General features: G+C 34.5%; 11 protein-coding genes and 3 pseudogenes across 14 annotated transcripts, besides 7 other annotated features; 6 read left to right on the top strand and 8 right to left on the bottom strand.

Moving 5' to 3' along the window:
• Window positions 1-2,322: part of a mobile genetic element that runs on past the window's edge.
• On the top strand, window positions 74-880 carry TVAGG3_0130530 (uncharacterized protein; the record flags this gene model as incomplete). Its single annotated transcript, XM_001298692.2, has 1 exon — window positions 74-880. One exon carries the CDS (start codon window positions 74-76, stop codon window positions 878-880), a length of 807 nt encoding a protein of 268 aa, XP_001298693.2.
• On the top strand, window positions 1,106-1,633 carry TVAGG3_0130520 (uncharacterized protein; the record flags this gene model as incomplete). Its single annotated transcript, XM_001298693.1, has 1 exon — window positions 1,106-1,633. One exon carries the CDS (start codon window positions 1,106-1,108, stop codon window positions 1,631-1,633), a length of 528 nt encoding a protein of 175 aa, XP_001298694.1.
• Window positions 1,634-2,322: a terminal%2Cinverted (terminal inverted repeat of Maverick-1A transposon ID:TVAGG3_0130510).
• A 366-nt stretch (window positions 2,323-2,688) lies between these two features.
• On the bottom strand, window positions 2,689-3,885 carry TVAGG3_0130500 (DDE endonuclease family; the record flags this gene model as incomplete). Its single annotated transcript, XM_001298695.1, has 1 exon — window positions 2,689-3,885. One exon carries the CDS (start codon window positions 3,883-3,885, stop codon window positions 2,689-2,691), a length of 1,197 nt encoding a protein of 398 aa, XP_001298696.1.
• Window positions 3,886-4,413: 528 nt separating this feature from the next.
• Window positions 4,414-4,615: a mobile genetic element.
• Window positions 4,616-6,620: 2,005 nt separating this feature from the next.
• Window positions 6,621-6,770: a mobile genetic element.
• Window positions 6,771-7,101: 331 nt separating this feature from the next.
• Window positions 7,102-7,362: a mobile genetic element.
• A 235-nt stretch (window positions 7,363-7,597) lies between these two features.
• Window positions 7,598-23,431: a mobile genetic element.
• On the bottom strand, window positions 7,780-8,100 carry TVAGG3_0130460 (uncharacterized protein; the record flags this gene model as incomplete). The annotated part of the gene is made up of 1 exon (XM_001296878.1): window positions 7,780-8,100. One exon carries the CDS (start codon window positions 8,098-8,100, stop codon window positions 7,780-7,782), a length of 321 nt encoding a protein of 106 aa, XP_001296879.1.
• Window positions 8,101-8,281: a terminal%2Cinverted (terminal inverted repeat of Maverick-1B transposon ID:TVAGG3_0130360).
• Window positions 8,549-8,864, bottom strand: TVAGG3_0130450 (annotated as a pseudogene). The gene has a single exon. A coding segment is annotated over exon 1 (316 nt).
• On the bottom strand, window positions 9,021-10,594 carry TVAGG3_0130440 (annotated as a pseudogene). Its single transcript has one exon. A coding segment is annotated over exon 1 (1,574 nt).
• On the top strand, window positions 11,100-11,360 carry TVAGG3_0130430 (uncharacterized protein; the record flags this gene model as incomplete). Its single annotated transcript, XM_051223916.1, has 1 exon — window positions 11,100-11,360. The coding sequence occupies one exon, from the start codon at window positions 11,100-11,102 to the stop codon at window positions 11,358-11,360; it is 261 nt and encodes an 86-aa protein (XP_051108902.1).
• TVAGG3_0130420 lies at window positions 11,385-12,240 on the top strand (annotated as a pseudogene). Its single transcript has one exon. A coding segment is annotated over exon 1 (856 nt).
• TVAGG3_0130410 (organellar and viral DNA polymerase type B) lies at window positions 12,322-12,897 on the bottom strand (the record flags this gene model as incomplete). Its single annotated transcript, XM_051223915.1, has 1 exon — window positions 12,322-12,897. The coding sequence occupies one exon, from the start codon at window positions 12,895-12,897 to the stop codon at window positions 12,322-12,324; it is 576 nt and encodes a 191-aa protein (XP_051108901.1).
• TVAGG3_0130400 (organellar and viral DNA polymerase type B) lies at window positions 14,715-16,096 on the bottom strand (the record flags this gene model as incomplete). The annotated part of the gene is made up of 1 exon (XM_051223914.1): window positions 14,715-16,096. A coding segment is annotated over one exon (1,382 nt), but the record flags the coding sequence as incomplete, so codon positions are not given.
• On the top strand, window positions 16,187-16,660 carry TVAGG3_0130390 (uncharacterized protein; the record flags this gene model as incomplete). Its single annotated transcript, XM_051223913.1, has 1 exon — window positions 16,187-16,660. One exon carries the CDS (start codon window positions 16,187-16,189, stop codon window positions 16,658-16,660), a length of 474 nt encoding a protein of 157 aa, XP_051108899.1.
• On the bottom strand, window positions 17,262-17,776 carry TVAGG3_0130380 (KilA, N-terminal/APSES-type HTH, DNA-binding family; the record flags this gene model as incomplete). Its single annotated transcript, XM_051223912.1, has 1 exon — window positions 17,262-17,776. A coding segment is annotated over one exon (515 nt), but the record flags the coding sequence as incomplete, so codon positions are not given.
• TVAGG3_0130370 (organellar and viral DNA polymerase type B) lies at window positions 17,865-18,275 on the bottom strand (the record flags this gene model as incomplete). Its single annotated transcript, XM_051223911.1, has 1 exon — window positions 17,865-18,275. The coding sequence occupies one exon, from the start codon at window positions 18,273-18,275 to the stop codon at window positions 17,865-17,867; it is 411 nt and encodes a 136-aa protein (XP_051108897.1).
• A 1,574-nt stretch (window positions 23,432-25,005) lies between the features above and the next one.
• On the top strand, window positions 25,006-26,034 carry TVAGG3_0130350 (uncharacterized protein; the record flags this gene model as incomplete). Its single annotated transcript, XM_001304571.2, has 1 exon — window positions 25,006-26,034. One exon carries the CDS (start codon window positions 25,006-25,008, stop codon window positions 26,032-26,034), a length of 1,029 nt encoding a protein of 342 aa, XP_001304572.2.

The raw sequence follows: 26,034 nt of genomic DNA, 5'->3' as shown, positions 1-26,034 counted from the left end.
GCAAGTCAGAAATATTCAGAACATAACACCGAGTCTAACTGACAAGAGTATAAAGATATACTATGAACACGTTATGATGAAACCTACCAAAATTCAAGAAAGTCAGTATACTTATGAATATCCAAGACACTGGGTAGAGTATGTAGGAGGTGAGAAAGCTATTGAAATCAGACAGGTTCGAAGTATTCCAGCAGGAAGAACAATATTATTGAAGAACTTTAATGTTTTGAGATATAATGATGAAACAAAGAAGCAAGATAGTTTCCCTGTTGCTGTGTATGTGAACTTAGATACAGGAGATGACATGAAAGTTTTTAATACAAAGCTTCAAACGGTAGTGAGAGAACAACTTACTGCGGAAGGACATCCATTACCTTCAGAAGTTACCATAGCATATAATTTTGAAACAAACTCAATAGATTTTAAAGTCGTCTCTGCAAAGAAGTCAGGTTTTACATTTAATGAAGCAGATGTATATTCGAATGAAAACTTCAAAGCTATTGCATGGTTAGATAATGACGATTGCTTTAAGAAAATATTTAAATACAGTGACTCAACGATGTCAATAGATGACCTTCGTGGAATGTTACCATCGACGTTTACAGTAGAAGGTTCAGCAGGATTGCTTACAAGTTTTTCAATTGGTGGCATTTGGTCTCGTGAAAACATTGTTATAAAATCCAGTATAAGTGAATTTGCTGAAGAATCTATATTATGTCTTTCAAACTATATGTATTCGCCGCCGAAGCATTATAGTATAACAAACTTTGTCAGTAAGTTTAACATAAGACTTGTCGAACCTTCTTCAATGAAAGATGTTGTGCTACCTAAAGATGGAAAGGATGGACTCATTATTGAGATGATTTTAATAGCATATTAAATGAGCTTGTTCTTGAAGGTCATTCATGATGAAATAACTGTTGTAGAAGATGTTAGCAATTGCTCAGACATTTTGAAGCGTATAGATGATATAAGAAAGAAGTTAGATAGACCGCAAAGCGGTGAGGGCGAAGCCCGTGAGAACACTTATGTTTCATTGACTTTCTCCAGTAACGAGAACTTTTATGAGATAATATTGAAGAGAGATGATTTTAATATGGTGTAAATGGTAGCTTGGGCAGCTTTAGGCGCAATGGGAACAAAAGCATTAGCATTTGGAGCAAAAGCACTTGGAGCTTATGACGCAGTAAATAAAATGAGTGGAGGTAGGGTTTCGAAGACATTAGATGCAAATAAAGGAAAGATAGGAGGCTGGCTTGCAAAGAAGTTAAGATTAAATAAAATAGGGCTCATAAATAAAGCATCCAATTTAGTTGCGACTGAGTCAGAAAATGCTTTAGGAAAGGACGATGAGTTTGCAAAACACGCAAAAGACTTTAATGACCAGATGAAAGGTGAAACAATGCATTTAAATAGAGTCGATGGAACTAAAGAAAATGTTTCTTCTCCACCAGTAGTTCTTCCGTATGGTCCCTATGGAATGTATGGAAACCCTTACGAAAGACCATTTGACCCATTGACTGGTGGAAGTAACTGGTATCATTACGGACGAAGAAGAAAGACAGTCAAGTTGGAGACAGACGTGAAGAAAGCAACTAAAAAGAAACCAAGGAAGAGAGTTATAAAGCAATGAATTCAAGAGGGTGAAAAAACAGGTGAAAAAAGAGGTGAGATCTCACCACTTCACCTAAATTTATTTTTGTGCTATGTTTTCATACGTGTGGGAGTGGTGATATCATTAATTTTTAAGTTTATTTTTAAGTTTATTTTTTATTTTATTTTTATATAAATGACGAAAACTATTGAGATAACAAACTACAACGGTCATGAGTTCAAGAATTTGTTCTTCGTTCCTCGTGAAAATACATTCTATCAGATACGAGGGAGAAAGGGTAAAGTTAGTTTGAGCGTTTATGAAGGAATGAAGAATGGAAAGTTTATACAAGCATACGATACAAACGGTAAGCGTGTTTCATTAGCTTTGTCAAAACTTACATACATTTATTTTGACAGTGACTTTGACTCTGACGATTGGAGTGACAGCAGCGATACTGAAGAATATGAACTATTGTGTGAAGCACAGCAATGGGAAGAGTTGCAATACTTTTGTAAGTGAGAACGTTTATTTTTTACAGTAGTGAAGTCGTTTGTGAAAACGTTAGTGAGGTGAAGTAGTTGGCGGCTTTGTAAATATTTAAGGTTAAGTTAGTGTCGTCGTTTGTGTTGTAAAATATACGTTAGCGGTTTCGTAAAGTGTCAAATTCACATAACAAGGGTAAGGAGGTGCGCAGTGCCTCAGTACACTTGTTATGTATACTAACTTCCACATATCTAACCAATATGGACACATTAAATACATACCATATCCATTCTTGCACTTTGATGCAAATCAAATTCTTCACTCACAAATCTCTTTTACCCAAACAAATATCTCAACACTACTAACAAAGACAAGCTTTATCCATCCCTTAAATATTAAACCTATTTCCCCTAATCTCAAAATTTGATAGGTTATATAAGCAGTCAACACCCGCAAAAAACGAATACTTGCTCATATACACAAGGTTAAGACAAATGCCGCTGTGAATATGGCTCCAGATATCTCCAATCTCGAAATACCATTTTTGGCAGAAAAAATTTGGAAATTTTTTGAACGATAGAAAAAAAAATGGAAATGACCCAAGATTGTCAAGCCACAATTAACAATTTGATTGCGCTGTACCTAACCTGCGTAATAATATGAGGTCTCGTATCTTGTTCAAGCTCTTGAAGTTTGGCTCTATAGTACTTCGAGAACTTCTTACGCACGTTACCAGCCAAGCCAATATCGAATGGCTGGTAAACATGCGTGCAGTGACTTGGAAATATGTACACATGCACTCTGTGGAGTCTGAGTATTGAGAGTGCTAATGGACATTCCCTAGACATGTTTCCATCCAAAATCAGAAGAGTATCGCGATCTCTTAGCTCCTCACACATCTGCTTCCTATGCCTCTCTAAATACTCGGTTAAGTGAAATGTCCATAAAAGGAAGATCTCCCGAGTAGCCCATCCCTTGGGTGAGGAAGCAAAGAAGGCTTCACATGATTTGGAAAACTCGTCCAACTCTAATGGAAGATTCCTCAATCCAGGAAGCACAAAAAACGATGGAACAGCCTCGTCATCCATATTATGGCAGAGGAGTGCCGATATGTACGGCAATCCAGGAACACCCTTTGAAATCAGTTGTTTAACATGTTTGGGGCATGCCGCATTCCTTGCCTTAAGGCAAGACAACATGAACTCATCCATGTTATAGATACACTGGCGAGCAAATTGAATCATCAGATTCTTGACCCCTTGATGATAAGCCATAACTTCTTCTCCTGGGCAGGCAAAGTATCGTTTTGGTTCAATTTCCCTGACCTTCCTGTAGGGGATCTCATGTCGGTCAAGGAAAAGACTGACCCACTGAAGGCTGGGAGTTTCAAGATCGCAGTCACATGAAGACAGGAACTTGAAAGCTGTACTCAGTCGTTTCATTTTATAATACGGAGCAAGCTCGGCGATCTCTTCTCTGTCAAGTAACTGTCCTTTAGCATTATCTGCACGAATCTCGTCGCATAAATCGGAATCGTCTTTTGGACACAGGTAAAAGCGTCTTCCTCCGAGACTTGCAGATTTTTCCCACCTGTAGCCCATCGCGATATCTAATAAACAGGTTGTAATATTATTCTTATATAAAACTTTTTCATCAGGATAACCTAACTTCATTTTTTTTTCTTCGAAAGCAGCTCTTATCTTTTCATAGGTGGTATGCTCACCTGTGTCATCTACTGCGAGGCGCTGTTCAACAATGAACTTCTGCATTGGTGATAAGATGTTGATATCGGTGATGAATTCCATGAGCAAAATGAGGGTCGAACCCAAATTTTTTGCAGTGGCGGCGGTTACTGCAAAAATGGGTACTTTGCGAATATTGGATAAAATTAAAAACTGAAACGGCAATATATCATAACTCATCTATAAGGTTCTGCTTTTATATTATTTTTTGAGTCTTGAAGTATATTGTGTAAGTTATTATTTGATATCTTATCAAATTTTGAGATAATATCACAGATAAAATACACTTGTCTAGTACCCACATATTTCACAATTAATAAGTTTCTATCTCTTATATGCTTTGAGCATCACATTCAGATTTGAAACGAAATTGAGATATACAATTTTTATTACTATATCATATATGTTTCGTACCGAAATGGCTAACAAAAAAAGTGACAGATAACCTTAAATAGCGCGGCAATTTTAATTAAAAAAATAAACATTAATTTTTGTGATTGATATTATGCATTTTATTTATATTATATAAGATTTAAATTTAGGGGAAAAATTGGGGAAAAAAATAAGATTGGAAGTCTTTAGGTAAGAAGGAAAGGGCAAGAGATATATAGTGTACCTATATACCTCTTGCCCTTTCATTCTAAGTAGAAATGGGAGAAACTTTGTCCGCATCATAAGTTATGTGGACAAAATTTCTCCGATTTCTAATGGGAATTGCAGGCTATGAGGCACTGATATATAATCAGTACCTCATAGCCTACAATTCCCCTTATTAGACTTCCAAACTTTGAGTTAATGTCAAGACATTAACTCAAAGTTTGGAAAACTTCTCGTAAGAATCAATCGTCAAAAACCTCGATTGCAGTTATATTCATTGTGTTAAATTTGATTTATTTTGAAATTTTTATAAATTAAATTTTATATAACATAAAGCGTTATGAATTAGTATTTCCATATGAATTTTATCTCGAAAATAGTAATTCTGTACAGTTATATTTCGGTTAATTTTGGAAATTTCTAGGAATACTTTAAGATAGTATGATTATATATAACTCTGCCTTCATGATTTATTTTAGCTTTCGCGCAAATATCAGTTAACTTAACTCCATTATTTGATTTTGTGGTGGCTTCACAAAGCCAATCAATATCAATCTCTTCTGGAGAATGTCTTCTCATCTAGAATATTTTCAATACTTTACATACAAACATTTTTATTTCTAAAAAACTTTTTAATTTTTTCTATGATATATGAATGAAAATAGTTAGAACAAGATTTTGAAGCTCAAAACATTAAAAATTATTAAAGATTTGTATAATATGATTAAAAATGGGAAATAATATGAGGCAATATAAAGGAATATGAATATTAAATAAATATATCTAAATAGAAAGAATCAGAAAAATAAAATTATTGGCGCCAAAAATGTCACTTTTTTAGTGAGCCATTTCGGTATGAGATAATTACTATATCATATATTTACATAACTATGCTCATATGAATTCAATGTGTTTTTGTGAGAATTATGAAATTTGATCAAGATATTTCACGAATTTCAATAAATATAAAATATTTTCAGAAAACGGAATAATATTATTAGGTTTTTATATGATTGATATATATTTTGTACAACAAAATGAGTATAGCTGAGTTTTTTAAATCTCATCTTATTAAACCAAAAAAATCGTATTATGGTAATAAAATTCGTGTGATATCATTCTTATGGTATATATGTGCATGCCATGCAATCCGTTTGTGCTTAGGATTGGATGGCACGCACAATCTAAAACTAAAACCTCGAAGCAAGGAATAGTTCATGTAAGGATAGAATATTTAATATTCTATCCTTACATGAACTTGAATTGTGGAGCAATTGTGTGGATTGCTCCACTTTTCCTTGCATCGAGGTTATCCCGGGGTGAAGTCATAGTAAAGACGTTCATATTTATAGGACGTCTTTACTATGTCTTGAGTGTGCGTGATGTGCTATCTATTTATGTTTTAGACAGAACATCACGCACATTCTTTTCATTTTTCCCAAATTATATGAATTTTGTGGAAATATACTAATGAATATATGTACAGATGTTGTATAGTATATGTGTTAGTTTATTTCAAATATATATGATTACATTAAATCTGATTCAAATAATGAATTGTAATTTTTCGAAGTGTGCCCATATTTACAGGGTCTAGTGATAAGACCCTGCAAATATGGGCACAAATCGTGAATTACGTGCACTTTTTGTTTTCGATGCGACATCGAAAGCAACATTCTCGGATTGTGCCCATATTTGCAGGGTCTAGTGATAAGACCCTGCAAATATGGGCACAAATCGTGAATTTGGTGCGGTTTTTGTTTTCAATGTCACATTCGAAATGTGTTTCTCGAAAGGAGTTTACAAATGCAATAGTCTATCCTATTATATTGCATTTGTAAACTCCTTTCGAGAAAAGCTTTCACTTTGTGGCACGAATGTCACATTCGAAATTTGTTTCTCGAAAGGAGTTTACAAATGCAATAGTCTATCCTATTATATTGCATTTGTAAACTCCTTTCGAGAAAAGCTTTCACTTTGTGGCACGAATGTCACATTCGAAATTTGTTTTTCCAAAGGAGTTTACAATTACAATATACTGTCATAGTATATTGTAATTGTAAACTCCTTTGTTCGAATACTTCATTATATTAATATATCAATATCAAAATATTTCTAAACTTCCTCTAATATACTTTATTTCTCATTAAGATAGGGCTGTACAAAATCGAGAAAAACATTGCCGTGCGGTAATATAGGGTCAAAAAAATCGCGCCTCGGCGGCTCCGCCGCCTCGGCACTATTAAGTGCGCATTATATTTAATATGTCCTTCTTTTTTTTCTTTTTTCTTCTTCTTCTTTTCCTTTCCTTCTTCCTCTCCTTCCTCTTCTTTCCTTCTCCTTCTCTTTTTACAACAACGTCGAAGATCTTCGAATTTGATTGTTGGAAAAGCATCTATTTCAGATAAAGGATGCCTTTCTCACAGTCAACATACGAGGGTCCTGGCTGAAACGTTCTCAAAAAGCCTGAGATGGTAATTCTCTGATCACTCATAGCTGGGCAGGTAGTCATTGCTGACAATACCTGTCTTTATGCATGCACGCTTTCATGTATATGGGTTTACACTATCAATTCGCAAAGTTGTTCCGAATTCTTCCAAAATGGAAGGACCCGAAACAACTTTGCTTGTTAACGATACAGACGCATTACTTTGCATTGATACTGTGCTGAGTTGTGTAGAAAGTTTGATTAGAGTTGTTTTGTTCTGGTATCTCTCATCTTCTGATGAGAGAAATCAAAGCAAAACAACTCTAATGAATTTGTTTTCACTCATTTGTATGTAGGTTTTTAGTTCGATTGGAGCTGCTTCATAATGAGATCTCTCATCAATTGATGAGGGAGATCATAACAAAGCAGCTCTAATGTATATGCTCGTATTAACCGGGTTGTAATGCGTTGTAACGTCAGCTTGTAGTTCGTTTGGGGCCACTTCACATTGAGATGAGAAGAAATGATTAAAGGACTCTGAAAGGCTTTGGCCGTTGATGTTGTAATCGCATTACTTGGAACTAGCTGGATGCTAAGCTGTGTAGAATGTTCGATTAGAGCTGTTTTGATATGATTTTTCTCATCATAAGATTGGAGGAATCATAGCAAAACAACTCTAATGGGTTTACCATCATCTACTTGTATGTAGATGTTTGGGAAATTGTCTTGTTAATCGATTTTCGAGATGACAGTTAGTATACAAGTCAAGTGTACGGAGGCACTGCGCGCCCCCTTACCCATTATATGTGAATTTGACACTTTACAAAACCGTTAACGTATATTTTACAACACAAACAACAACACTAACTTAACCTTAAATATTTACAAAGCCACCAACCACTTCACCTCACTAATGTAAAAAATAAACGTTCTCACTTACAAAAGTATTGCAACTCCTCCCATTGCTGTGCTTCACATAACAGCTCATAATCTTCTGACTCACTTTCTTCTTCATATAGGTCAAAATCACTGTCATAGTTTATACCTGTAAGTTTTGACAAAGCTAATGAAACACGCTTACCGTTTGTATCGTATGCTTGTATAAACTTTCCATTCTTCATTCCTTCATAAACGCTCAAACTAACTTTACCCTTTCTCCCTCGTATCTGATAGAATGTATTTTCACGAGGAACGAAGAACAAATTCTTGAACTCATGACCGTTGTAGTTTGTTATCTCAATAGTTTTCGTCATTTATATAAAAATAAAATAAAAAATAAACTTAAAAATAAACTTAAAAATTAATGATATCACCACCCTCACACGTATGAAAACATAGCACAAAAATAAATTTAGGTGAAGTGGTGAGATCTCACCTCTTTTTTCACCTCTTTTCTCACCCTGTTGAATTCATTGCTTTATAACTCTCTTCCTTTCTCCAACTCTTCTAACTTCTTCTTAAGTTCAGCAATGTTGTCCTCATGAAGTTTAATCTTTCTCAAAATTCCTTCTTTATCTAATGGTTGCTTTATCTTTCTAAACTGAACTCTACCATCCTTCATAGTATGAATGTAAAAACCTTCTGGAACCGTCCTGATTTAATGTATTCTACCAAAAACTTTTGTTTCATTGCTTCAGTGACTTTATTTGTCATTTCAATCAAATAAAAATTTTAATATTAAATAAAAATAACGTTATTTTTTCAGTAAGGAAACACAGGAGTTTTACGATTTATTTGAGGAGTAGGTTCTGGTTTAAATGTTGGAGTCGGTTTAGGAGTTGACTTTTGAACAGGAGTTTGTACTTCCATAGGTTCAGGAGTCATTGAAGGTTTTTGCTTGTGAAGGTGTTGGAGTTTGTTTAACTTCAGCTACTTCAGTATTATTTACAACATTTGCTTTATTTCTTTTCAACATCATAACTGCTCCTGCTGTAGCTAGCAAACCTAGTGGGAGACCATATCTTATATAAGGACTTGACCAAATGCTATTTTTGACAGGAGCTGGTGGAACACCTAACCTTGGTGAGACTGCTCTTTGCCATTGTGCAGCTCGTAAGAAATATTCAATAGGTGCTCCATAATCGTTTGGTAAAGTTTGTTTCATAGATGGTGAAGGTTCACGAGAGCTTGATGAAGAACTCATTTATAAGCTTTAAAAATAAACGTTCATCCTTTATTCCTCACCGTCGTCCGTAGCTAAGTTATAGTCATCTAATCTTATTATGGGGATGCCATTAGCACGCACCTGAATGGCAAAGCAACAATCCCTCATAAATCCAATAAGTGGCTTTGGTACATTTTCAGTTGCTAGTTCAATAGGTCCTTTAACAGACAATTTGTATGTTATTGGAGCAGTAGATGTTTGACCTTGCTGGAAGCAAAAGTCCACTTCTGTTGGAAAACCACATAAGAAATGTGTGTTGTCATAGCTATCCCATTTATGTTCCACACTACCATCATCCACCAATGACCTCATAACATCTTCATTAAATCCTATCATATCATTGTTTGTATTGCAGGCGTTCGCAACCATTTCATAAAATACAGGTCCATATGATTTTTCGGTTCTGCAGGCATATTTCCATAAGCTCCCATGGAAAGCTGAAGATATTTAAACTTAGGGTTCTCAAAATTAACATAATAGTTGTCTTTCTTTCTAAATAGTGCCCAAATACTTTTAACATTAATAGGCGTATAAGCTGCTGTAAATGTTGCACTTGAACTATCTGTATTCTTTGAGAATGAACCGTCCATAGGAATCCAATCCATAACTTTAACAGGAAAACATAAAGCCTCGTTTGTATAATGTTCTACAAGTTCTGTATAAATGTTAGGGTCTAAAGAGAATGACTTTGGATGAATGAAACATTCATTAAAATCCATCTTTGTTCGAAATAGTTGCTGGGTTACAGTTGTAATAGTAACTGTTCCACTAGCTTCTACTGCCTTCGTTATCATAGTGAATGGTTCATTCCATGGAACAAATTTATTTGTCGGTGGATTTGAATCTGAAGCAAATGCAACTTTAAGAGTTGGATTGAAAGCAATGATATCATTTACAGATATAGATGTGCATTGTAAGGCGTCGCTACTGAACTTTACTTTAAGCTGAATGTTTCCTGCAAAAGCTGGAATAAATCGAATAGCTTCTAATGGAAGGAATCTTCTAACAGGAATTCTTAAACGAAGCTTAAAATCAAATGATTTTCCTGCTGTAATTGGACCACTAACAATTTGTCCTGTTCTGCATGTTCCCGAATGACTCCATACATCTTCATGTCGAGTCTTTGAGAAAACATCTACTTTCTTTATTTGTTCGGTAGTTTGTGAGTTTGAAGTTATATATGCTTCTTCTCTTGCGTTGTCTTGAGAATATACGATACGACCATTTGCAAGGATTTGATATCCAGCAACTGCATAGAAAGCGTCATCGAAACCAATCCAAAATCCTGGTGGGTTTGTTTTATTGGAACCTGAACCAATTTCTTTATCTACAATAAATTGACCTTCCATTTTATACGTAATGAATGTATTGTAAAGGTCCAACATATTTTCACCAGGAGGTGAGAGATTGAATGTTACCCATGTGTTATCTTTAGCAGTTCCAGGTTGTGATGGAATCTTTGCGTCAGAATATTTTCTATTAGTGTCACCAATTTGAACTGCATTGTCTATGATATCGAAATATGAGCGAATCTGATGAATATGCTCTGCTGGAGTAAATTCGTTTAGCTGTTCGTTCTGCATGTATTTACTTCAGATAAAAATATCTATTTACTTCATTATTCTCACTCTTCTTCTTGGCATTCGTGGTGGAAGTTGTTTCTTGACATTTTCAATGAACTGTACATTCTCTTTTGTCTCAACTTCTTTCACTGGCGGTCAGGATTCTTTGACTCGGTTTGTTTTTCAATGAAATTCACGAACTTTGCAATAAGCTCTTGGTTCGTTATTGAAAGTACATCTGGCTTTTTTCTTCTGGTTCTATTGACTTTTCAGTTTGAACAGAAGGTTTTATATGGGCTTCGTGGACTTCACCCTTGCCATACACCTTAATGTTGTCGCTTTCTGCATTCGCTAATGGAACCTTTCTTTTTCTTACGTATATTTTACCATCTTTACTCTGACTTACGTAATAGAAAGGATGTTGTATTCCTCTTGCGTCATTTAATATAATAGACTCTCGCTCTGATTTTGACAAGCTCATTTTACATCGGTTAAAGTTTTAATTTTGTTTTTTATCTGCAGTCAAATGACTCAGACAAGCCCTACGGACAAGACCCAAGGGGTCATAGATGTTGAAGCATTGAAGAAAGAAATTCGTGAGCAAATTTTATCCGAACTGAAGGAACAAAAACAAGAACAAAAGCCAGAGAGACCAAAGAGAAAACTTAGTGAAAAACAACTTGCTGCATTAGCTGCTGGAAGACAAAAGAACCCACGTTTGCTGGCGAAGAAAGCTAGAGAAGAAGCTGAAGCAAAAGCTAAAGAAGCTGAAGCAAAGAAAGAGTAAATGGTTTATTTTTATCCGAATTAAATGTATAGACAAATACCTTTATCTGTTGCGTTCAGTAGTGAAAACCCTGACGTCAAAATAAAGGGGAACAGAGTAACGTTTAAGTTTCCAACAGACTGGATTGTGAACATAAATGAAGAGAAGTACATTGGCATAACAAATATGTATATAACACGTGCTTTCAGAAAGGTTGACTTTATACTTCAAGTCGAGATAGAAAATGACGAACAGTCTTTAAGCGCCCAAAACATTCACATATACAAATACTTTAAAGACGATACAACGTTAGAAGACTGTATAATTACATTTTACGAAAATTTTCAAAAGAAGTTTAACATTGAAGTACAAACTTTACAGCCTTTACGTGAGTTTCTTGCACAACTGAAAGAAGAAGGAATTGTAGAAAGATTAAGCTTTTCATTACGAGTTTGTAGCAAATGAAGATGGAACTCATGACTGTCAATTCATTGTATTCTCACCATTCAATGAAGTCGCTAAAAAGAAAGAAAATCCATTACGTATAAGATTTCAAATCTCTGAACCAAGTGATGATTTCAAGAATGTTTTCAATTATGATGCAATGCTTCCGAGGAAAAATGATTTTTCCGAAATTAGATTTCCAGGCATTTGGGATAGAAAGCAAGCTATATTATATTCAAACTTAAGTAAGGGAGTTGAAAATGAGTTCATTGGTCATACAAGAACTTCACCACTGCCAAATCCTAAATACTATAAATTAACTGGCTTCAATCGTGAGTTTTGGATAGACATGTTCTCCACTCATGACCATAACTGCCCAGTGTTCTTACCTCCAGACCATAAGGACTGTCTCTACATTGAAGCACAACTCTTAAACTCTACCATCGCAGTATTGTAAATGACCACATGGGCTTCGCCCTTGCCGCTAGCGGCTTATTTTTATCACGAATGACCTCATTGCTGACAAAAATAAATGACCTCAGAACTTCAACTTACGAATAAAGCTTGTTTTAGTCGTTATTGAGAAGTTAAACTTCTCTTCAAAGCAAGGTTGACATGACTTACATAAGTCAAATCCAATCTCTTGACCGTCATAAAGTGCTTTGTAAAGTTTCATTAAACTGAACTCAGAGTCTTTGTCATATGTTCCTTGCGGAACCATTAAACCTTTATCTTCATCATAGAAACACTGAACAGAGTCAGGAAACATTTCATTAGCTGTTAAAGCAATAACATCTTGCTTCACGCCTTTCATTCTGCAGTGAAATGCAACTTCATTTAAATCATTCGTGAGTAAGTCTATGTAAGTCTTCTTTCCACAAAATATTGACTTGTATGCTAAACTTTGTTTTCCAGGTGTGATTTCTGCAAAGTCGCTATGAAATTGACCAAGGTTTTTACCAATGAGAACTCTTCCATAACGTTTCTCAAACTCTTCAGCTAAACGAGGGATATCTTCATTGTAGAGATGCATACTGTCCGTATCGCTATAAAAGATGTCCATTCCTAAGTCCTCAGCAGTACAGAATACTTCACACATTATTCTCTTCGACATAGACAGAATGTTAACACCAAGTGGACAGAAGTTAAAGTGTCTGCAAATGCTTTTCGTTAGCTTGAAAATAGTTTTATCTGAACCATCCAAACCTTCGAACTTCACTATATGGTTGTAGTTTCTGATGGCATATCTTATAGCATCTTTGTCATTTACTATGGTTATTTTTGACTCAATAGGAGATAGAATAGTTTTGCCATAAATACTGTTCAGAATGAGCTTTATATTTTCTTGCAAAGGATTTCCTTCTTTCTTATACTTTAACCTTAACTCAAACAACTTCTTTACTTCATCTCTTATTCTAATATCTCTGTTTCCATCGTAATAGTATCCTTGCAACACTTCACATTTGACACCTTGATATTTTATGAGGTCTTGTAATGTTATATGGTCAACATACATTAAACAGCAAGTGTTTGAACTTCTGGGAACGTTAAGTTCTGGATTTAGTTCAGGGTCACAAACTATTAAAGGAAAGTGTCTATGTATTCCAATCTCTGTTATCTTAATGAGAACAAAGAAGCCAGACATAAACTTTTCACCAATGGGTTCCTTTTGGTCGTCATCGAATAAATGTCTCATGAGATACTCTGTGCTTAACATTTCTTTCTTCATAACCTTTGGAATACCTTCTAAAGTATAAAGTCTTGCTATAGCTGATGGATATAATGAAACAGCGTCGAAGTCAGCAATGAGTTTCTTTTCGCTCTTTTGTTTCATGTTATCTGACAGCATACATCTTCCACCTTGAATACAGCGTGAAATAAATTCTCTTGGTTTATTTGAGAGGTCATATAAATTTCCATTCGGGAAGTACACTCTGTTCTCAAACAATTTGTTAGCAATTAGAACAAATACTAACGTAGTCATAAACGTTTAAATCAAATTCTTTCAATATGTCATTGCGGAACTTAACAAAACCTTCTCTTAAAATTCTTACATCTTGTTTGCAATAAAATGTGCTATACTTTTCTAAGTCGAAGTGGTTTTCATCTATTCTGCAACCTTTGATGGAATCTATTTTTCATGAATGTATCTGCATCCCGGATAAACTTACATGCTTCAGAAATGACACCAGTTCTGTTGTCATTTGCTAACAAAACACTGCTGTAGTAGTTGTATGGAAATACTTCTTTCGGTTCTGTAAGTTAAACATAGCAGGAAATAGTTTAAGCTTCTTATTTATAACACTGTAAGAGTCTTTTATAATAATTGCCCTTCCTTTATATAAGCCAGTTATTTGCATTGTTCGTGAACCTTTAATGATGGGAGTTCCTTTCACTTCTGTCATGTGTCTTAAGATGAAGTTTATATCATAACTGAGGTTATGGAAATATATTAAACTCTTGTCAGGAAGTCGTTCCAAAAATTCTGTTGCACAGTTCTGACCCCAAATGCTTTCACTCACTGAACCATCTTCACTGTCATAACATATGTTAAAAGCTTTATGAAAGCCATCGGTACTGCACTCAAAGTCAGCAAAGAAAACGTGCTCAGGAATGAACTTGCACTTATTTTTATTTACTTCTTTTGACTCGGCTTTCTTCTTCAGTTGTACACAATACTTTGGAGCATATGTCAAATCTTTAAATGGTGCAAGGTTCTGTTTATATAAGTCAGTCGTATATGTGAAAAGTTCTCCATAAGAAATAGGTTCAAAATATTTGCACTCCCACAATGTTTTCATAACATCCCATAACGGTGTTGTTCTATCATAACGAACTACATATTTGTTCTCTCTCTTTGTATAAATCTTCATCTGTTTCTCAATGTTCATTCCACCACAAGCTTTGAGAATTTCTTTATAGTTGCGAATGAAATATGTTGTCATTGGTAATCTTTCATTTAGCATGTAGTGGTCTTCAACAAGAAGTAAGTCAATAGTTCGAACAGTTTCACATTCTTTTGGTATGTATCTCTTTATTTCATTATGTCTTGAGTCATTGAAATAACCAATGGTAACATTAAATGCTATACCTGTTGCGTCAGAAATTTCTTGTACTTTACTTTGAGGAAAGTCTCTAACACGAATGACTTCTCTCATGTGGTCAATAGTCTCTCCATCTACTCCAGCCTGAATGCAAGCATAAACGAAACAATTGTCTTCTGTCATAAGTGCTGCCGTTCTTTTGTTCAGTTCATTGAAGATTTGGTAGCGTTCAAGATTTATAGGTAATGTGCAAAGATACTTCCAGAACTGACCGCTTCTCTTCTTATAAAACTTCTTTTCACCATTATCTTTCCAAAAGCTTTCTATAAGTGCTGGGTTTCCTGTTTGCTTAAGAGCTTCCAAAATGGCTTTCTGGTCATTTGTCAGTGTGCTTTCATCTCTATATGGTCTCTTTTTTGGTTTGCCTTTCTTTACATCTGACATCGTTAAGCCTTCATATTCTGTTAAATCATACATCTTTATTTCGGTAAGATTCTTTATGTTTGTCAAGAAGAAGTCATAGTGCATTTCAACAATACCTGCAGCATTTGCTTCTATCTCTGATATAAAGTTCTCCTTCAAGAGCTGATGTAGTAATGTTCCAATATTATTGAGGTTTAACGTAGAACATTCATACTTTCCACCAAGTTTATAACATACCATCCATCTTTGTTGGGAGTTTATTTTAATCTTCTCTAAGAGTCTCATGAAAACCTTACCGAAATGTTTGTGTAAGTAGTCTCTGTTTGGTTCATCTAAAGCTTCGATGTTAAAGTCATTGAGTCTATTGCCTGACTTCACATTTCTCTTCCTATTCTCTTCATCTTTCTTTAACCATCTCTCACCTTCTTTTGGTTTGTCGTCAATGGAACGAATGACATCGTTAGCTTTGCGAACTTGTTCTATAGCACTTTTAAACATCTCTCTTCTCTGTTGTTTCAGTGTGTCGTCTCTCTTTCGTGTTTTACCAACGTTTGCATTTGTTATGTCAAACATTTCTCTTCTTACTTCATGAGGTACTGAACGTCTATGATATAAGTCAATAGCAACGTCATTTAAAGGAAATGCTCTTGCATGGACTTCGTCCTCGCCGCGTTGCGGCTTTATGAACTCATGAATTCTATCATAACTTATTGCACCATTATAGTCTTTAATGAAGTCAGCGAGTGCTTTTTTGTTTGTTGCGTAATGTTTTGCTACTTCTATGTTAGCTTCTGTAAGAAGTTGTTTTATTTCCGAGTGTTCTAACTTAGACAACTTCCGATACATCTTTAGTAGGAAATAAAAAAATATTTTTTGAAAAAATTAGATTAGATTTTTTAAAGTTATTTTTCAAAATAATTTAATATTTTTATTTTAATGAAACACATGCAAGATTGCAAGTTCTTTTCATACAATGCTCTCGCTACTGCCATCAAGAATGAGTTCAATAATGCTTCAAATGTTAATGTTATCTTTAACAAGAAGTTTGTGAAAGAATCTAAGTTTGGTCAGTATGTCAGACCATTAGCTATCGTCATTGACCGCAAACGTTATACTTCACAAGAGTTAGCAGTAGTTTTGAAACAAAAGAGTTTCTTCGTGAATGTCAAAGATACTCATTATACTGTCATAAAGAACTCTAACATTGACTTCTTCAGTATTGCTTTAAATCTTTCCGAACAGAAAGAATATAAGAAGGGTGAAACAAATGTGAAATATTATTCTTCATCTCTGAAGACAATAACGAACAAAGATGTTATACAGAAATTCTTACCAAAGGTTGAAGAAGCTTCTATTGACATTGACGAAGGAAGTGAAATGGTTGAAGAAATAGACCCTGAAGCTATTTAAGCAAAAATATATTTTTGGTTAGTCTTCATATCGATATTTTACAACAATTCCCCAATGTATAAACTTTTCATACGCTTTTTCATAAGCTTTGTATGTCTTCAGAAATTTTACATAATCTTTAGAAGCATTTAGATATTGTTTAAATGCTTTGTATGTCTTCAGAAATTTTGCATAATCTTTTACATGTTGTTCGTTCTCTTCTTCTGTCATGAGTTCCGAATATTCTAAATTCATGTTCTTTCATATGAGATAAAATTTTATAAAAAAATAAAATTAGCTTAGATTTTTTTATTCTTCCTCTTTGAAGTTATCGAAATATTCTGTTATTTTTTCCTTCAGTAATGTTAAGTCTTCTTTGAATGTAAGTATTGTGCAACCTTTGATGTCATAGTGTGTTTGAGGAAGAGTATTTTTGACAATTTCCTTTATTTGCTCATTCGGAGTCATTGAAATCGGTAAGTTTTCACGATAGAACCAGTTTCTGTCAGATTTATATATTTTAGCTAAGTCGTAAAAGCTTTTGTTGTTTCTTCTGACTAAATGCAACATAACCACATCTTTATCTTCTTCTTTCTCCAAATCTTCAGTATATATCATATACTTATAACTCTTTTCCTTTCCTTTTGGTACCGAACGCGGTATTCTTTTCTGTATGCTTTTGTCTTTGGATTCAATGACTTCATCTTTTGCTTGAAGTTTCTTTTCCATCTCTCCACGTTCTGCTTTATATAGTTCATCTAACATCATGAAAATATAACAAGCATAACGAGGTGAAGCCCACATTGCTACAGCGTTTACTAAAAGTCTATGAACATAATATCCTTTCAAACCAGGAGCCAAATTCTTGCGATTTTCGTACGGAATCTCTTCTCTCGGTTTTCCGAGGGAAGCAATCATATGAGGAAATTCTTCTAAAAGTTCTTTTGTCTGTTGGTTTTCAAACCAATGATATGCTTGCTTTGTAGAACGAAGAGCGTTCATTATACTTTGCATTTGGTACATGTCATCTTTGACTGAACGAATGAGACGTAACTGTTTGTTATACTGTATGTACTCGTATTCTTCATTTATGGCTTCATGGACGATAACTGTTGTTGTGTTCTCTAATGTTGTCATTACTGTCTTTACATACAAAATAAAAAAATAAATAAAAATAAAACTAACTTTATTTTCTGACTTTCACAAAAGACCAAAAATAAACGCTTTACATGTATTTTTCAGCAACTTCGTCAAATAATTTTATAGCTTTATCTATCTCATCTACTTCAAACGTTTCTTTACCTTTCGTGGGAGCACCATACATTTTCTCAAAAACTTCAAGCAGTTCTGTTTCAGCAGCTCTCATATCATTAACAAACACAACCTTGACTCTATTGACTGTACTGTCATATCTTTGAGTTATATTATATGTCCTTCCTATCTTATATCTTTTTGTGTTGAAGTCCTTCGGTTTCTGAACGATGTAAAGTAAGCCTTCACTGCAACGTTCCGTATCGAATGAACCATATGTTATGAAGTTATATCCAACAACTGGGTCTAACCATAACAAAACTATTGGTATAAGACTTTTGTCTATAAGATATGCTCTTGTTCCATGAAATGCTACTGATATCATAAGCTCAGGATTTCTTGTCAAAATTTTCTGAGTTGAACCAATGCCTTTATTAAGGACGGTGAAATCGTAAGAGGTATTCGCGGAGTTCAAACGGTTTTACCCAAGCTGTCAAAACAGTTTACAAAATTTTTAGCGAATATTCTTTTAATTCAGAAAAATACAGGAAATAAAATTACCATATATAACAAGATGCTAAAAGAAATTTAAACAAAAACGACAACATTATTTACGTCACTTTAATGATTAATGACTATATTCATTTAATAATCTCCTTGCATCACCAAAGCTAACTAGCATGTCTTGATCCAAACTGCGAGTTTGCAGTGTACTTTCATATAATCGACCATTTCTGTGTGTGACTTATAAGGATTTCGCACAGTCAAATGAATACATTAAAGGCGTCATGTAATGAAAATCATTGATTTTAATTCATTTCACGAAACATATAAATTCATTCATTAGAGTTTCATATATTCTATAAGAAGGTGAGCCAAAAACTATCGATAAAAGCGGTTGATGAAATAAAGCATCAACGACGAAATTGAATTCTTTAACTTTTGACAAGTGTGATAGTTCGTTAATGACATAACATCGGGGTAGAAAACGTTTTAACGGAAAGAATATTAAAATTCATGTTAGTGAGTTCGTTGAAATTGAATAAAGAGGTGGAATTAATGTTCGATCCACTGAATGTGCATTTCAGCTTAGCGAATTGCGAGGTGTTAGTTTCGTGAATGGACACAATATACAGAGTGAATAAATGCAATATGGACGTTTTTGGGGTCAAGCGGAATGGGTGAGCGTGTAAATTGCTGCAAGAACATTGTGAATAACAGGAAATTTTGTTAGATGGTTTTAAAGAAACTTGTTTCAAAATGTTTAACAACACAAAGAATTATTTAAATAACATAATAACGGACGATTTTCGAAACAGATAGCAACAAAACCCTCCGGTTATGGCTCGGTTGATGATGGGTTAGAGATATAAAAAACCACGAACGACGGGAACGAAAGAACATGAACAACAGGATTACTGGTCGGGTTATTCGAGACATTAAAAACGTGTATCTGAAGTTAGTGATTTATTTAGAGAGTTTAATGATTCAATTTCAAACATTCCTATAAACCATCATGAAGAGAATAAATTAACAGTTATATATTCGTCATTATTGCCAGAATTAATGAAAGAATAAATGAAAAGAATTGGTGATATCATTAAGGTCAGTGATGTAATGGATGAAAAGAAATTTTGATCATTATTAACAAACCGAAAACAGAATATAGCTTTATGACGTAATACCGAATTAATGGAAAAAGATAAATGATAATAAGAGTTCTGGCGGAAGAGCTTGAATTAAAGTGAATGATGTTAATGAAGAAATTAGCCGAAAAAGCAGACAAAATTAGCTTTTAGCTCTGAAGTGATAAAGTCAAGAACCACGTTCATTATATTAACTTCAGACAACAGATTAATAACGGGACTACCACGGATAGTTTAAACATAGGATGAAGAAGGTGAAGACAAAAAATGTTAATGAAGAAGATATACAAACATTCGTGCTAAAGGTTAATGACATTAAGTTGTTACTGTACGGTATGAGTAGCTAAAGCACCAGAAGCATTTGGTTATACCGGTGAAAGATTTATGCCATCTACTTTCAATGTTACGGGTGTATTAGTTGAACCAGATTACTTTGAGAGTTAAGGCAAAAATAAAACTTTTGAAGTAAGATGCTATTAAAAGTAAAAGCTGACAAATTGAACTTACGCAATGAACAAAAGTTTTGAAATCTCATTTAAACACAATATCTCCGATATAAATGACTGCAAGCTACATTAAATAGTAAGCCGACAAGACCGTACACGATGATCCTTCATACCTGTATAGAGCAGACGACATAATATTGAACTTATTACCCTTGGTTCCAGTGCACCTTTAGAGAATCAAGATAACGTAAAAAGGATACATAACTCCATTAAATAGTAAATGGATGACAGTTAAGGTCTTCAGGAAACTATTGAAACACATGACTACCAGCATGTAAGATGAAGAAGAAAGCTGACAAAGACATTACACAAAATCCTTCACTACTGTTGCTATAGAAAAGTATTGAAAGGAACGGTGCGGAACTGATTGGGGATGCATTATTTATAAACCTCGCTAACTTTCCACAAGGTTTACATCAATGAAACAAACAACGGGCGAAAAAATAGACTGTAAAAATGTTTATGTCATGGGTGATGAAAATAATGTTAAATTCACTGCTCAGATTTATATGATAAGAAAAGGCAGACCAAAACAGAGCTTCAAACATTAAAGACTGAAACTACTTCAAACATTATATCTTATAGGCTCTCTATTTATACGTCATGAACTCAACAAATCCAGCAACAGATTCTGGGTTTTGGTACGTGAAGCAGATTCGTAGATATTCTTATACCTGTTGACAACTTTCAAAGCAAACAGGAGGTTCAAGAAAATTACTGAAAGCAAACCTTTCCACCGCACACTCATATAGGGAACTACAAAACAACAGGTAATCATTTCACATTCCAATAACAAAAAGAGGTTAGTAGAAAATCTTGGCCAGCAGTTCGATAGACAGGAATGGATAGATATGATATTTCAAGTGACCCAGTAGATTCAAGCACAGGTATTTCTGTGGAACCCCAGAAATCATGTCCATACTTTCACAAACAAATCCAACAGGCTCGGGTGCAGATATATTGCCACCATTGTGACTGTATTTGCATGGTCCGCGTTCAGATGGAACCGACTTGAGCCTAGAATAAAATCTTTAACTTCTACATAAATGAGCTTGAAAAGAAGTATTCCGAAACATCCCATGGAGGTCATTAAAAGAAGTTCAATGAAGCTGCAAAGAGGTTGGGATTATAACAGAGCTGAAGTTAAAAAACGTTCTTTGACAAACTGTGGTAGATCAAAACAAAAATTAAACCCTTACGACTACTTTTACCAATTTACTCCAACACTCCTGGACGCATACCCAAATTTGACACTCTCATTCCAAGCAGAAAAGAGGACATAAACATTCCTTTTTTTCATTTTCTTTTTTCATAAAATTGTAACCCTCGTTTAAAGCATTGCATATTATCCAATGAAGGAATAAAGGAACTCATGAAGTTTTAGAGTTTTACAAAAGTTTGTATCAGAACATAGCCCAATACTTTAACATTCAGACCAAGACAGTGCATACCTCAGCAATGAAACACAGATTTTCTCATTAAGCATAACATAACTCACACACTACTGAAACCTAACCTAACATACTCGGCATCATAAACCGCTTCATAAGAACGCTCAGAGCATTTAAACCAAGAGCGAGACTTTACCGAAGAAGACAATGAAACATTTCATCAAGTTTACAATTCCTCAACACATTCTACAACACGGCATACACCAATTCAATGACACAACAACAAGAAGACAAAGTATATACAAAAGAAACCAGCCAAACACAAAATATCAGAAATTCAACACAATTTTACCCTCATTCCTGGTACAAAAGTTCGTTGTAGTTCTTTGGAACGGGAAACAACCGTTTGACAAAGAAACGTTTAAAGTTAAGTTCGAAAATTAGTATATCGTAGACGTCTACGCAAGGTAATGGATATCTTAGTTACAAGCTGCTGGACGACTCTATTGCACTTTATCCTCGTCAGAATTAGTTGAAAGTAGTAATGGCAAACTTGCTGAAACCATGACGAAACAAAGCAGGAGTTGGTTATTGAAAACTACATTGGGCTACAACATAAACGATGACACTTATAAAGTAAGATATGAAGGAGGCGTTGAAGATGTAAGTATACCATCTAAGAACTTGAGAGAGTCGAAGTCAAACTCTGGACCACTAGAGCGGGAGTACTGGAAAATACAAAAATAAGCCAGAAATAGTTAAGAAAATTTTCAAACTTTTCATTAGATGTAAATCAGACATGAATGAGAACAGTCATGTATTATTAATGTACCAGTATTTTTGTTCATAATTTACACCAAAAATATAATTGATGAAAGAGGTGAAGATCTCACCATGTTTTTTCACCCTGCCGCTTAGCGGCCAGATTGCTTTAGCCTTCTCGTGGAATTCATGTGATTTCCTTAAGGATAGAAAAAAATAAAGTTATTTTATTTTTATTTATTTTTATTTTAGTATAAACAAATAGGGTGAAGTTTCAACAATCGGCACCAACAACAATTACAAGCCACGAACAGCGGACTCTTCCAAATAACAGCAACCAAACTCGCTAGTCATTGAATCCAACATTATGGTAGGTAGAAATGAAAAGTTCATTCCTCTTTCATTTACTTTCGAAAACGGAAAAAACAAAGAATAATAGCAGAACTATTAACAAGTAAATTAGACTGTTAGTGCAAAGAATCGATAACAAAATGAACAGATCTTTACGAATGGAGAACCTCATCGCCATTGCCTAAACTACTTTGAAAATTCAGCAGCAAAAATCGTAAACTATTCCTGAATTCGACGAAATTAGAAGTCAAAGCAACTGACCAGTAGAATAAGAAGATTCATACGAAAGGTAAATTATGAATTCTTGGTTTTCATTGCAACCATAAAGTTATGAGACAAAAGATTGCGACATGGTTTATAAAAATATTCTGAACCTTTACAAATCCGAAGAATTTAAGACATACGATAACTTTGTTTTATTAGTTGCAAAGCTGTATGGCAGAATAAGGATAAAGATAGAGACGGTAAGGTATGCAATGAAACGATAAAACCAGCAGCTTTTAGAGTTAAAGAAAACCATTGACGCGCTTATTGTTCTAGCTGGTTTTATTTCAATGTTATAACGCAAACGATGGCCGCAATGTTCAAAATGTTAAGCAGCAATAGAAAATAGTAACTACTTCAATCAAAGAGATAGAAGAATGCAGAACGATAGCAGACTTAAAAAAAAGCAGAAAAGCCAGAGAAGATAAAAGGATATGTGACATTTCTTATAAAAACTACTCCAACAGCTTGAAGATTTCCTTCGTCTGACGTTTCAAGAAGAAATATAAAGGAGACTGTTCGGCATTGTTAAACATTTGAAATGTACTAAAAGAAGAAAATAGAAGCTACGAAAGTTGTTTAGGATTTCAAATATAGTCGTATATTCATGTAAAACGCTTGCGAAAAAAGAGGTGGAGATGAAAAAACGGGGTGAGATCTCACCTCCTTTTCACCTCAACATTATTTTTATTTTTGGAATTCAGCACAAAAAATAAATGATTTTCATTAGTTATTTTGTATTGTAAAGACGCAGTAATACAAACATTGAGTTTGCAAACATTTACGAAACATAGACAAATGACACCAAGTGGTTAGAATAGGTGATTTTAAACGCAAGATACTTCAAAGAAATTACAATAAATATCTTTTGTCAGAATTAATCTCCATTTCTGGAAAGAAAACAAAACGACGGGTTTAGACTATTATGGATGGTTTGTAACGTATGTATGTCTAACCCTCCTTGAAAGCACCTCATTTTCTATTATCTTTTCTATGAAACAAGCATTTTATTATCTAAAATATATCACGACAAGAGGTGCGAAATCCCACAATGAAACAGGAGTCTAAGAATAGAGGGAGACACCATACAACACCACAACCGTGCACCATGATTTTTGACTTTCCATTTTGTCATATGCATCTAAATCACAAAGGAAAACACACAACAAAATTCAATTTTTTTTTCAAATCTAAGTTCGGGCATAGATATCCTGAGAAGAGATCTTGTGTATATAAGATTAGGCGTGGAAACTCTTCACAACTGACGATAAACCCAATGACAGAACGAGTATTCTGTTTGTCAAAGACACTAATCTTAAGCAACCTAGGTGACTGTTTGTCATACAAATCAACCAAAAAAGAACACTTTAACACACCACCGCCAGAACTTAGACTGACATACTCTTAAGATTTTGAGTAGGTTCTAGTTAGAATATGGATTTGACATACCAAAACGCCCTGATCGTAAGAAAGAGTATGTAGCTCAATGTTATTGGGCGATGCAATAGCAAACAGAAGAACGAAAACTTAGCCAAAGATTGCGAAGCCAGTAAATGGCGATAGAACTGAAATACGACACTACTCACTCCCAGCTTCCTTAAACAATTCATGTACACGGAGCTTAGGAGATAACTCATTTAGAATGGGCAACCCTGGAAATGAGGGATCTATTCTCATAAGTATCCGGGAGTTTAAGCAGGACCAACAAATATCATATTGCAATAGAATGCGGTGAATTAAATCAAATCATCGGGAAGACGATGGTCCTTGTTCAAAATTGAGTGTGATCCAATGGACATGAACATTGCCCACAAGATACCAGAAGAAGAATAAGAAGATTCGGTTGGAATACTCAGAGTGAAAGAGTTCAACTTTCGTCCATATCCTTAAAACCCCACTGATATGGATGCATATAATGCTGTTCAGATATCCAATTCCAGTGGTAACAAACGACTTTGCTTACTAATGATCGGACACTGCATGCATGATATACCATTCTCTCGAGCATACCATTTGCTAAAAATTAGTATAAATTCTTGACTTCCTAAAACTTCAAGCTTTAAGGCAAAAAGTGACGTTGACACATACTTTACATAATTACCATTCTTGACAAACAGTTTGTCATCGTGTATCTCCTTCTTCAACCACTTGCTGCCTTAACAACCATTTTTGAATCCAATTGTTTAGATCCATCAATGGTTTTACTAATATTAACAAAATTTTATAATGATTATTCTGAATACACAAACAATATTGCTGCAGCAATTAATACAGAAGAATGTGCAGAATGTCAAAAATACGTTGTTTCGAAGGTGAAAGACTTTGCAAACAGATTAAATGGCTGTCTTGTAAATAGAATGGAAAATACCGGAAACAGATGTTTGCTAGAATTAGCATACAGCCTATCACTATATGGCAGGTATGATTATCAAATTAGATTTAAATATTTAAGGGGAGATGGTGCAAAAGATGATGTTGAGATACCATACATACCAAAGGTTTCTTTCCCTTTTGACAAAGCAATTAATTTAATTAACTCCCTTCCAAATATCTTGGCATTTGAAAGAGCAACAATCGAACCTCTTCAAGAACAAGATGAGGATTACTCAGACGATGATGAACCAATCAGTGATGAAGACGAGGATTATATGCCACCCAGCATTGATGAAGACGATCCATTTGACTTGGTGGATAATTTCGACTTTTCTTCCGATCAAACTTCTGATTACGATGACGATCAAGGACAGAATCCTGACAATGAGTACTCTCTTCCTCCGCATATTCGTCAAGAATATACACAAGATCAAAGAGAACGGATGAAAGAAAGGATTGATCAACTCCTCCATTTGATTAATCGCGAAAATATACCAGAACAAATCGATATTTCAGAGATTAATGAGAGAAAATCATTTGAACCTACAGAGGAACAACCATCATCTCCAGATGAGGAGCAGGAGAATCCACAAAATGCAGAAAATTTTCAAAATAATCATGACGTTGATTCTTACTTTGTTGATGTTGCCGATGATGATCCAAATGATACGGATTTTACAGAGGAAGCCAGATCATCTTCTTTACATCAAGTTGTTTCTACAAATCTTACCCAGGATTTATTGCAAACTTTTCCGACAAACAGACAAGGTGAATGTACAAGTTATGAAGATGCTGCCGGCCTTCCTCAGCCTGAAAAACTGGCAGTTTTTCATGCACTTTACCAATACTAA

The sequence above is a fragment of the Trichomonas vaginalis genome, chromosome IV, assembly GCF_026262505.1.
Source record: "Trichomonas vaginalis G3 chromosome IV, whole genome shotgun sequence".
Lineage (NCBI taxonomy): Eukaryota > Parabasalia > Trichomonadida > Trichomonadidae > Trichomonas > Trichomonas vaginalis.
The sequence above is the reverse complement of the archived record's forward strand: the minus strand, read 5'-3'. Positions and strand labels throughout refer to the sequence as shown.